The sequence below is a fragment of the Rhincodon typus genome, chromosome 29 (assembly GCF_021869965.1).
Source record: "Rhincodon typus isolate 14 chromosome 29, sRhiTyp1.1, whole genome shotgun sequence".
NCBI classification, from domain to species: domain Eukaryota; kingdom Metazoa; phylum Chordata; class Chondrichthyes; order Orectolobiformes; family Rhincodontidae; genus Rhincodon; species Rhincodon typus.
The window spans coordinates 38,607,054-38,619,916 of NC_063360.1; the positions used below are offsets into that span (position 1 = coordinate 38,607,054).

Here is a 12,863-nt window from a genome sequence, read left to right on the forward strand (position 1 = left end):
TGTAGATATTTTCTAATCAGCCTGTTCAGAGATGTTACTATGCATTGCTGGTGTGGGTGGGACTTGAATCTGGGACTCCTAGCCCACAGGTGGGGGCGGTACCACTGTGCCACAAGAACCCCATAGACTGTGCTTGTTAATTGATACCTTTAGACTGCAGCTGCATTCACAATTCCTTTCATCATGATGCAGTCAACAGACAAACCTGAAATGGTGAGTACAGCTCCTGCTACTCCAGGACCAGCTGATGACTACTTGATGAAGAATACATCCAACAACATTCCCTTGACTGACATCTGCACCATCAGAGCCAAATGGCCCTACACTGACACATCATGAACAGTTTGGGGGTTTGAACAGACCGAGACATGAACTGGTCCAAACATGTCGATCTCAATGAAATTTTATAGAATCATAAGAGGGCTATCTCTGTGCCACAATAGATTAGCACATGCGGCTGGTAACCAGGAGATTGGTGGTTCGAAACTATGCAGAGACGAAGGCCTTCCTCACTTTGGGGTGGCATGGTGACTCAGTGGTTAGCACTGCTGCCTCACAGCGCCAGGGGCACAGGTTCGATTCCTACCTTGGACGACAATCTGCGTAAAGTTTGCACGTTCTACCTGTGACTGCATGGGTTTCCGCCAGATGCTCCGTTTCCTCCCACAGTCCAAAGATTTCCACAGTAGGTGGATTGGCCATGCTAAATTGCCTATAGTGTTTAGGGATGTGTAGATTAGGTAGGTTACAGGGAAAAAGGGTAGGAAAATGGGTCTGGGTGGGATGGTCTTTGGAGGGTCAGTGTGGACTTGGGCCGAAGGGCCTGGGCCTGCTTCCGCACTGTAAGGATTCTATCGGCTCTCTAAAGGGTAGATTCAGAAGGGATGTTTCTCCCAGCTGGCAAGCCCTGAACCAGACAACACAGTCTCAGGATGAGGGACTTGCCACTCAGAGTGAGATGAGGAGCAAACGTTTCATTCAGTGGTGGTGCCTCCTTCGGATTCTCGACCCCAGAGACTGTGGAAGATCAGTCATTAAATAAATTGAAGATGGATCGATAGATTTCTAGCTCCTAATGACATCAAAGGAAATAGGCATCGCACAGGAATATGGCTTTGATTGGATGATCAGCTTGAACTAGAGTGGCAGAGCAGGTTTGAGGGCTGACTGGCCTTCTCCTGCTCCTATGTCCCTATTGCACCACATCGACAAGAACAATACAGAAAGGAGATTGGGTGGAGCCTCACCTGCTATCCCCAATTCCTTCACCGTCTCCAAAATCAGGAATGGGATGGATATTCTCCATTCACCTGGACAGGTGGAACAACAGCTCTGGAGCAAAACAATTCATTAAACTATAAAACCTTAAAATCAACACATAGGAGCAGAAGTAGGCCATTCAGTCTGGTCTGCCATTTAATGAGATCGTGGCTGATACTCCTCCTCCACTTTCCTGTTTTTCTCCATAACCCTTGACTCCCTTCCTGATTAAAAATCTGGTTATCTCAGCCTTGAATTTATTCAATGACCCAGCACTGATAGCCCTCTGTGCTGAAGAATTTGACCGAGACTCCTCCAATGGAATCAATATCTACTGCTTCACAACACACCAAGGATGTAATGTTCATGCTCTTTAGATGCACTACAGCAAGTCATTGCGGACACAGAAATAGCATTTGCCTCCCTTTGGCTCTGAGAATAAATTATTTTCTTGGAAACAAGACCTTTCGGGCCATAGTTCTTGAATTCTCGATCAGGTTTGAATACATACCTATCCACTGATTGGCTGAGCTTTCTACCTCGTTACAGGTCGTCCCGTCACACAGCTCACGAGCCAGAGGACTCATTTCACTCACATTGTAAAAGCGGGTTGCCTCAAATGCTGTAGGAGCAAGAACAGCACATCCTCATCTACATGTTGATGTGTTTCACCCATACAGACAGCCCACAGGCCCCAGCACAGCACTGCACAGACTAGATCATTAACAACTTAATGTGTTAATGGAGTGATCTCCCAAAGTGCTCTTCTTGACCCTCCATATAGTAAGAGATCCAAGTAGTTCAAAGCAGAAAGTGCTACCATACACAGTACCCCCTGCTACTCCCCCCACTGAAATCTCCAGGTCTAACTTTAGTGTTTTGTGAAAGAAAAGGTTCCCATTTATTGACTAGAAACTGTTCAGTTCTTTCTTGAAACCCGTTTAAGTTCTTTGTTATTAACTCACAATGATAAGCTGCTCCCTTTTCACTAACAACCTTTTCCTTCATTCATGTGCTGTCTGTAATTTGTTAAACTCTGGGTCTGGAAGATCTAATTTGTCCAAATCGGAGCACCACATGTAAAAGTACTGCCTGACTCTGCAGATTAAAATGCAGATCACTGGTTAAAATGTCAGGCCCCAAAGTCATGCACAGTCCAGTGGGTTGTGTCTGGGATCACGCTGTGTAAGATTTAGCTGAGTTCCTACTCTACCAGTTGTGTGTGAACTGTCAGAAAGACTGTGACAGAAGCAAATGGTTCCAGATATAATCTCTGCGACAGAACAAATCATTTACTTTAGAAAATAAGACCTTTTTGGCATAATTCCTAAATTTTTGATATTACGGAACTTTTCGTCGCTTCAGGTCAATATGTGAAGTAGCTCTATTTTATATGATCGGCGGATCCCAGACCATATTTCCAGCACATTTTACGAAGAAAAAGTGCTTGAGAAGGTGAGAAAGTTTGTGTCCTTGATTTCCCATGGCCAGGCAGGGGTCTTGCAGGGAGTCAGCAGCTGTTAGCTGCTGCAAAGTGTCGTCATTGTTTGCTGGACCGTTCACACTGAGTCCCAAATCCATTCCAATTACCAATATCACACTCGCCAAGATACACTGGTTAACAGTTGCTCACTCTGTCTGGGTGCAGTCTTTCATCAGGTGGCTCGCCCCTCCCCACACTGGATACTGTTCATGCTCATCCTCACTGTACTACCTTCCTACAGCAAGCCAGAATGAAAACACAGTCTTCCTTAGCCAATTGGATGATACTTGGTTGCCAGTCAAACAACGTCTCCCTTTCCAAATAGTGTTTTCTTTAAACTAAACAAATATTGTATCACTAGGCAACAATTTAAACACCCCTTATGATTTTCCTGCAGAATTGCTGGAAGCTTTGTCGTGAGGATTAATTTTCAATTCATGGAGACCCCTACCAAGAGATCCACCCTGTGTATAAGCTGCATGAACCTACCTGGCTCATAGTAGTCATACACTTTGACCGGGACAGGAGCAGTCTTCCCGATGATATATTCCCGGTACGCATAGAACATGACACAGGTCATACACTGGCTTGGAATCTGAACAAGAGAGTGGGAGACAATTAGGAGGTCCACGTTCTACCTAATTTCACATTGAATGAATGAATTAAAAAACTTACACTTCTACAGCATCTTTTATAACCATAATATCTCAAAGCACTTGCCAGTCCTTAGATAGGAAACATGACAACTAATTTGCACACCGCAAGATCCCACAAGCAGCAATAAAACAACAACTAGATAATTTGATTCAGTGGTAGTTTTTACTGCTGCTCCCACCTGCCAGGAGACCTGCTTTCTTGGTGCCATACCTATCTGACCTGTGCCACACTCACGCACCCCCACAGCCCGTCTGCAACCATCCTGGCATTGGTCATCTAACTGTGCCCAGGTAAATACCTTTTCCTGCTGCCTGTTTCAGTTCTAATCAAACAGTTGAAATATTGATGCTTTCTCTTTTGAACAACACTTTTTGAGAGTATTTTTGTCTTGCACTTTGAAGCATCTCTTTATTTGTCATGTATGGAGGGTATTGCCCCTACCTCTGGGCCAGAAGCTTTGGGCTCTAGTCCAATGGCAGGTCTTGTTGGTCATGGAACGTTCATGATGTGGTTCAAAAGGGCAGATAGTCATCGCGAGAATCCTTCCCCAAAAGAAAAAATAAACTGTCTGGGAAGACACAAAATGGTCGTATGGTCTATATATAGATATCTTAGAATTCACATTTTGAAGGCCTCAATTTCCTTCCAAAGATCTTTCTTTATTGCCCAGGTTTCTGAGGCAGACTGGGAAGTGGGAACAAGATTACATCTGATGACTTACTCATTGTTACAAGCTCGGGTTTGTGTTAACCACATCCTTCTTCGTCACAAAGTTACTATCCCTATCCTTCTTCTAACTTCTGCATCTCATCTGCGATTATCTGTTATTATTTGGTCCCAACTGGACAAACTTATTGACTGGTTTGAGTGCGATACCATCTACTTCAACCATCACTCATTCCTTCCAACTCCCATTGTGCGGCTTTTTGGTGTTTGGTCTCAATCTGTACTCTAAACTTCCAGGTTGTATTTTATCTACAATATTTTCAGGGCCACTTCTGATTCCATAAGTAGCTCTACATTGTCAGAATATTGCAAATTTATAGAAATTGCTGGAGAAACTCAGCAGGTCTGGCAGCATCTGTGCAGAGAAAGCAGAGTTAATATTTTGGGTCTTTTCTTCAGAACTCAAAACTGACCTGAAACATTCACTCCGCTTTCTCTGCACAGATGCTGCAAGACCTGCTGAGTTTCTCCAGCTATTTCTGTTTTCATTTCAGATTTCCAGTATCTGCAGTTCTTTGTTTTCTTTATTGGAAATGTATGTTCTAGTCTCTAATTTTTACCCTTGGAAATATGTCTAATTCTCTGAATATTCGTTCCATGCACAGATTGAACAATTGTGGTGACAGTAGGAAGACTTGCCACTGTCCTCTCTTCACTTGAAACATCTATGATGGTGGAGAGAAAACGAGTTGTCCAGGATAGCAATGATGCAAACAGAGATCAGGTCAACATTGAAGAAAAGGTTATTTCAGTCACTGAAGGACAAGGGATAAAGGAATGTAGGAATAGGGTCTGTTGTCCAGGAATAAAATTCTGCTTGTTTGTAAGGAAATGCCAAACACAGTCTGGACTAGCTGAATGGTGTGTTGATTTTAACTCACTTAGTCCTGGTGAGATCAGGCTGACTCAGGACACAGGGTCATAGAGTATTACAGCATGGAAAACGGACCCTTTGGTCCAAATCCGTCACACCGACCGGACATTCCAATCTGACCAAGTCCCATTGCCAGCATTTGGCCCATATCCCTCTAAACCCTTCCTATTCATGTACCCATCCAGATGCCTTTTAAATGTTGTAATTGTACCAGCCTCCACCACTTCCTCTGGCAGCTTGTTCCAGACAAACATCACCCTCTGCATGAAAAAGTTACCTCTTAGGTTCTTTTAAATCTTTCCCTGTCACCTTAAACCTATGCCCCTGCTAGTTTTAGTCTCCCTTACCCTAAGGATAAGACCTTGGTTTTTAACCCTATCTATGCCCCTCATGATTTTGTAAACCTCTATAAGGTCACCCCTCAGCCTCCGATGCTCCAGGGAAAAACCCCAGCCAACTGAACCTCTCCTTAAATCTCAAACCCTCCAGTCCCAGCAACATTCTTGTAAATCTTTCCTGCAATCCCTCAAGTTTAACAACATCCTTCTTACAGAAAGGCAGCCTAAATTGTAAGCAGTATTTTAAAAGTGGCCTCCCTAATGTCCTGTACAGCCATAACATGACAAACCAACTCCTTAATCAATGTTCTGACCAATGAAGGCAAGTGTACCAAATGCCTTCTTCAGCACCCACTTTCAAGGAACTATGCATCTGAACGTCTAGGTCTCTTCCTAAGATCCTTGCTAGCAATGTGGTTATTTTATTTACGTATTTTTTAGAAAATTTCTCTCTTACCTCATCAAAGTAAAACAGAACTTTCCTTCCATCCACTTCATATCGTTTTAGTTCAATCTGTTTACCCAGGAGCAGCTGTGAAAACAGAAAGTTTGGTTACATTTCTCTCATTTAGACATAAGCCTATAAGGCATAGAAGCAGAAAGAGGCCAATCAGTCCATCAAGGTCTGCTCCACCATTCAGTACTATCATGACTGATCTGATAGTCCTCAAAACCACTTTCCTGCCTTTTCCCTATAACCTGCGATTCCCTACTGACTAAAAATCTCTCTCTCTCTCTGCCTTGAATATATTTAATGACCCAGTTTCAATAGTCTTCTTGGTAAAAATTCCACAGATTCACTATCTTCTGACCAAAGAAACTCCTTCCTCATCTGTGTCTTACTCTGAGATTTTGCCCTCTGGCCCTAGATTCTACCACAAGGGGAGGCAATCTTTCCACATCTATCCTGTCAAGTTCCCTCAGAGTCTTGTATGTATCAATAAGATCACCTCCCAGTCTTCTAAACTCCAGTGAGTACCGGCACAATTTACTTAACCTCTCATAAGGTGGTTTCCTCCATACCTGGTATTAGCCTGGTGAGCCTCCATTGCCAGTCTGTCTTTCCTTAGATAAAGGGAAATGATGATTTAAATCAACTTTAATTTAGTGTTTAATCTTAAAAATCTTTTCTTCAAACAATAAGTTGGGTTGAGAGGTTAAGGCCCATGTGTGAAATTTAGATGACTCAAAGGTACAGATTAGATGCTCACAGCGCCTTTGAAAAAAAACTATCACTCTCTCTCCTGGTGCTGGGAACTCTGCAGCACCTCCACTACTTACTACAAAACTTACATTGGCAGCTCCCATTATAAATGGGGACACAGCGTCACCACCCACTGGGGTAGTGCACGGGAAATCAAGCCCCATTCGTCTCAGAGTTGTCACAAATGTGAAAGATTTAATCAAACTATCCAAATTTTGCAGCAGACCTGACTGATGAACTCAGGTCTAAAAAAAACTCATCGGGTACTTAACTCATCCCTGTACTTAACAAGAAAATAACTGTATATTCCAAACAAATTGTCTCTTAGCCAACTGCAATTAGGAAATGTAAATAGTTAATTTATAATTCCTAAATTTAAACTCTATTCCTTCTTAAATTCTTCCTCTTAAAATACAGACAGACAAGACCTGGATGTTGAAGGTGGAAAAGAGAAAAGAATTGGAGAAACACGGTTCAATAGCACCAGGGTGAACCACAAGATTGAATAAGTGCTTTCCTTCTCTTCTTAGAGTGAGAGAGGAAGAATCCATTTATTGTAGTCTATGTAGGTATCGACAAATGCGTAGTATAGGAAAGAGATTTTGCTGAGTTATTACAAATAGCCCAGGGCTAAATTAAAAAGCAAAACCTCAAAGGTAATAATCAATAGTGTGGAGCTGGAGGAACACAGCAAGTCAGGCAGCATCAGAGGAACAGGAAAGTTGATGTTTCAGGTTTACACCCTGTGTTCCTCCAACTCCACACTGTATTGACTCTGACTCTAGCATCTGCAGTTCTTGCTATCTCCAAAGGTAATAATCTCTGGACTACCATCTGAGCAATGTGCAAATCGGTAAGTAAGATTAAAGAAGTAAATAGCAGGCTCAAACATTAGTTTGGGAGAAACAGGTTCCGACTTATGCGGCACTGGCACCAGTACTGGGGAGACAGCCCTGTTTTACTGGGATAGGCTTCATTTGACCCATGACCAGTGTCCTGGAATTGTATGTAGGGCGATAAACTAATTTGTGGCATGGAGGGTCCAACTGAAGGGAAGTATTAAAAATCAGATAGAAACAAGAGCAGAGGTGCAGGGTAGTGAGGAGGCAAACGATAATTAAAGTGCGATACAAATGGGTAGAAAATATTTAAGCAGAAGAGTGCAGCAAAAATTAGAAGCAGAGTGAGTCAAATGATGAAAACTTAAGACTCTTAATCTGAATGAACAGAGCGTTTGTAATAAGAAAGATAAGCTGATGGCACAAATAGGAAAAAATTAACATGACTTGATCGCTACTACAGACATGGTTACAGGGTGACCAAGACTGGGAACTCAATATTCAACGGTATTCAGAATCACTGAAGAATAGACAAGAAGGAAAAGGAAGTGAGATAGCTTTGTTAGTGAAGGATTGTCAGTGAGATGGTGAGTAGGGATACAGGTGCAGTAGATCATGACGTGGAATCAGTTGAATTTATTGGAAATAAGGAATAGCAAGGGAAAGAAGTCATGAGTGGAGGTTACCTGTAGGCTACTGAACAGTTGCCTCACTGTAGAACCAAGTAAACTTTGGGAAATAATGGAGGTGTGTAAAAGGGGGAACTACAATGGTCATGGATGATTTTAATCTGCATATTGACTGGACAAATCAGCTGGGCTGGGGGTAACATGGAAGACGAATTTGTAGATTGAATCAGGGATTGTTTCTTAGAGCAGTACATTGCAGAACCCATCCAGGAACAGGTTATTTTAGATTTAGTAATGTATATGAGATAGGATTAATAGGAGATTTTGTGGTTAAGAATCCTCTAGTGGTTAGCGATCACAACATTTTTCAAATTCAGTTTGAGGGAGAGCAACTCAGGTCTCAAACCAGTGTTCTCAACTTAAATAAGGACAATTACAGCGGTCTGAAGAAAGAGTTGTGTAACGTGGGTTGGGAAAAGAGATTAAGGGAAAGGTCAGTAGGTGAGTGAATATTTCATAACAAGCAGCAAAAATTTATTCCAGTCAAAAAGAAAGACTCAATGAGAAGGATGAACAACATGGTCAACGAAGGTAGTCAAGGAGATTATCCAATCAAAAACTAGTGGGAGACCAGAAGATTGGGTATTTTTGTTTTAGGAACCAGCAGTGGATGACTAAAAAACAAATATAAAAGGAGGAAATTGATTATGAAAGTAAATTGGCAAGAAATATGAAAACAAATTGGAAGAGCTTTGATATATATACAAAACAGTTGGTAAAATAAGTGTGGAACCCTTGAGAGGATAGAACTGGAAAATTAATAACTAAGAGCAGACAATCCTCAGGTTAACCTACCACCAATCATCTGTCTCTAATGAGACAGCAGTCCTCTGTGACTACAGTGACTTGTAAAAACCTTGCTCGAGTGAAGATCATCAGGTTTAAACTGTGCACCCACGTTTTCCAGGAAGGTTATCCAGAGGCTTAACATCTACTTTCATGCTTAAAATCACAGAATCTCACAGCACAGGAGGACATTTGGCCCATCTTATTAGTACTGGCTCTTTGAAAGAACTCTTCAATTAGTCCCACTTCCTGCTCCCATTCAGATATTTATCAAAGTCTTCTTGCATATTATTACTGAAATCACTTCCACTACCCTTTCAGATAGTGTGCCATCAGCTCATCACTCTTATTACAAATGCTCTGTTCATTCAGATTAAGAGTCTTAAGCTTTAAGTTTCACAACAACTCACTGTTTGAAAGAAAAGATCCCTAATTTCCCCTTTTGTTCTTTTCCCAATTAACTTAAATCTATCTTCTCCTGGTAACAGATCCTCCTGCCTGTGAAAACAGTTTCTCGTGACTTTGAATATTTCAACTAAATCTCTGCTTAATTTTCTCTGCTTTGCTGGAGAACAATTCCATCTTTTACAATCGCCACATGTAACTGTTTTGGATAACCTTTTGGTAAACGTCTTCTCTAACTTCTCCCAAGCCCCAACATCCTGAAGGTGGTCCCTAGAAATGAACACAATACTACAGTAGGGCATAACCAGCAATTTATAAAAGTTTTAGCTTCACATTGGCAGAGAGTGACTAACATAGCACAGACATGGAGCTTAACCTTGGGCATTGTGCTCCCAAAGTATCTCATCGTGAAAGGGGTTTGGCGATTTAATTTAATCTCAATATGAATAGAGCCTCGATCTAACAGATAACTGGTCCAGTCGCTGTGATTGGGATCATACTCCAATACAGAATTCCAGTCTGCCAGAAATGTTTCAAGGTGTGTCCAGTGGGGGCCCTTTGCTGAATGCCTTTTATTTTAGTGGAGGTGGGCGGGGAGTTGGGGTTCTTTAATGGGAGTCCCAGGTGTCAGCTGTAGTTGTTCAAGTATGGCCCACCTGTTTCTGTCTATGTTTCTCTCACGTTCCAACTGGACAGCTGACACGGCAACTTCACTAACCCGAGCTGGGCAAGAGCAATTGGGGAATCTCAGACTGACGCACAGAGTAACAAAGGAAAGGTCTGTCTGTGTGAGTCAGAGAGTCCAGATTTTGCCTCTCGCTCTGCCACATTGCAGTTTCATCACAAGAAATATTACCCAGTCTCCACAGAAACTTCATAAAACACAAACTGGGACAAAAGTTCCATCTAATAAAGCCCATCATAAATGCACACAACTTAAACTTGCATCTGAGGCAAGTAAAGAGCCCCTTTTAATTTGGTGTTAGGGTTTTACAAGCCCCTAAACCTGTAGTTAATATTTCATGGATCGAAGGGCAGTCACTGGTTGCAGACAGACGGTTTACGATCTCATCTTGCAACTCTGGCGCCACGGAGAATGGTGCTCCCCAGTGAGAGATGCATTTTACAGGCTGACTTGATGAACAGCCCCAACCCTCTCCCCACCCACAGCTGGGAACAGCATTAGCAGGCTGTTCAGCCACAGAATGTCCCATCTCCACGCGCTCTGCTTCCCCACTCCACAAAGCACTGAACAAGGCACAGCGTCTCCAATCAGCACACGCAAAGCTGCTCTGGAAATGTAGCAGCAGGAGGTCCAGGCCAGGGTGAGGGGAGTGTGTCAGGTGAGTGTCAGTAAGGTGTCCAAGGTCATACACTCAATGTCACACAGTATAGAAGAGGCCCTTCAGCCCATCAAATCTGCAGTAACCAATCCACACCAGTCCCACTTTCCAGCATTTGGCCCATAACCTTGAATGTTACTATCTCTCAAGTGTTCATCCACTTACTATTTTAAAGACTGTGAGGTTTCCTGCTTCAACCACCCTCCCAGACAGTGCATTTCAGATTCCCACCACCCTCTGGGTGAAAAAGGTTTACCTCAAGATCCCGCTAAACCTCCTCCTTAAAATGATGCCACTCGTTCGTAACCCTTCAACTATGGAGAATAGCTGCTTCTATCATCTTGTCCATGCCCCTCATAATCATACATATCTCTATCAGGTCCCCCTCAGCCTTCTCTGCTCTAAAGAAAACAACCTGAGCTTATTCAGCTTCTCTCATAGAACACAGAACATTACAGCGCAGTATAGGCCCTTCGGCCCTCGATGTTGCGCCGACCTGTGAAACCAATCTGAAGCCCATCTAACCTAAACTATTCCATTATCATCCATATGTTTATCCAATGACCATTTAAATGCCCTTAAAGTTGGCGAGTCTACTACTTTTACAGGCAGGGCATTCCACGCCCTTACTACTCTCTGAGTAAAGAACCTACCTCTGACATCTGTCCTATATCTATCACCCCTCAATTTAAAGCTATGTCCCCTCGTGCTAGCCATCACCATCCGAGGAAAAAGGCTCCCACTGTCCACCTATCTAATCCTCTGATCATCTTCTTTGTCTCTATTAAGTCACCTCCTAACCTTCTTCTCTCTAACGAAAACAGCCTCAAGTCCCTCAGCCTTTCCTCATAAGACCTTCCCTCCATACCAGGCAACATCCTGGTAAATCTCCTCTGCACCCTTTCCAATGCTTCCACATCCTTCCTATAATGCGGTGACCAGAACTGTACGCAATACTCCAAGTGCGGCCGCACCAGAATTTTGTACAGCTGCAACATGACCTCATGGCTCCGAAACTCAATCCCTCTACCAATAAAACCTAACATACTGTACGCCTTCTTAACAACGCTATCAACCTGGGTGGCAACTTTCAGTGATCTATGCACATGGACACCGAGATCTCTCTGCTCATCCACACTACCAAGAATCTTACCATTAGCCCAGTACTCTGTATTCCTGTTACTCCTTCCAAAGTGAATCACCTCACACTTTTCTGCATTAAACTCCATTTGCCACCTGTCACCCCAGCTCTGCAGCTTATCTATGTCCCTCTGTAACCTGCAACATCCTTCCGCACTATCCACAACTCCACCGACTTTGGTGTCATCCGCAAATTTACTAACCCATCCTCCTACGCCCTCATCCAGGTCATTTATAAAAATGACAAACAGCAGTGGCCCCGAAACAGATCCTTGAGGTACACCACCAGTAACTGAACTCCAGGATGAACATTTCCCATCAACCACCACCCTCTGTCTTCTTACAGCTAGCCAATTTCTGATCCAAACCGCTAAATCACCCTCAATCCCATGCTTCCGTATTTTCTGCAATAGCCTACCATGGGGAACCTTATCAAACGCTTTACTGAAATCCATATACACCACATCAACCGCTTTACCCTCATCCACCTGTTTGGTTACCTTCTCAAAGAACTCAATAAGGTTTGTGAGGCACAACCTACCCTTCACAAAACCGTGTTGACTATCCCTAATCAAATTATTCCTTTCTAGATGATTATAAATCCTATCTCTTATAATCCTTTCCAACACTTTACCCACAACCGAAGTAAGGCTCACTGGTCTACAATTACCAGGGTTGTCTCTACTCCCCTTCTTGAACAAGGGGACAACATTTGCTAGTCTCCAGTCTTCTGGCACTATTCCTGTAGACAATGACAACATAAAGATCAAAGCCAAAGGCTCTGCAATCTCCTCTCTAGCGTCCCAGAGAATCCTAGGATAAATCCCATCTGGCCCAGGGGACTTATCTATTTTCACACTTTTCAGAATTGCTAACACCTCCTCCTTATGAACCTCAATCCCGTCTAGTTTAATAGACTGTATCTCAGTATTCTCCTCGACAACATTGTCTTTTTCCTGTGTGAATACTGACGAAAAATATTCATTTAGCGCCTCTCCTATCTCTTCGGACTCCACGCACAACTTCCCACTACTGTCCTTGACCGGCCCTAATCTTACTCTAGTCATTCTTTTATTCCTGACATACCTATAGAAAGCTTTAAGGTTTTCCTTGATCCTA

General features: G+C 42.9%; 1 protein-coding gene across 1 annotated transcript in view; it reads right to left on the reverse strand.

Moving 5' to 3' along the window:
• cpamd8 (C3 and PZP like alpha-2-macroglobulin domain containing 8) overlaps positions 1–12,863 on the reverse strand; it is a 101,073-nt gene that overhangs the window by 19,405 nt on the left and 68,805 nt on the right. The window contains exons 32-34 of the mRNA XM_048614006.1: positions 5,796–5,870; positions 3,233–3,338; positions 1,772–1,882 (exon numbers count right to left, since the gene is read on the reverse strand). Of these exons, the coding sequence (XP_048469963.1) occupies positions 1,772–1,882; positions 3,233–3,338; positions 5,796–5,870 (292 nt within the window). The remainder of the gene's footprint in view (positions 1–1,771; positions 1,883–3,232; positions 3,339–5,795; positions 5,871–12,863) is intronic.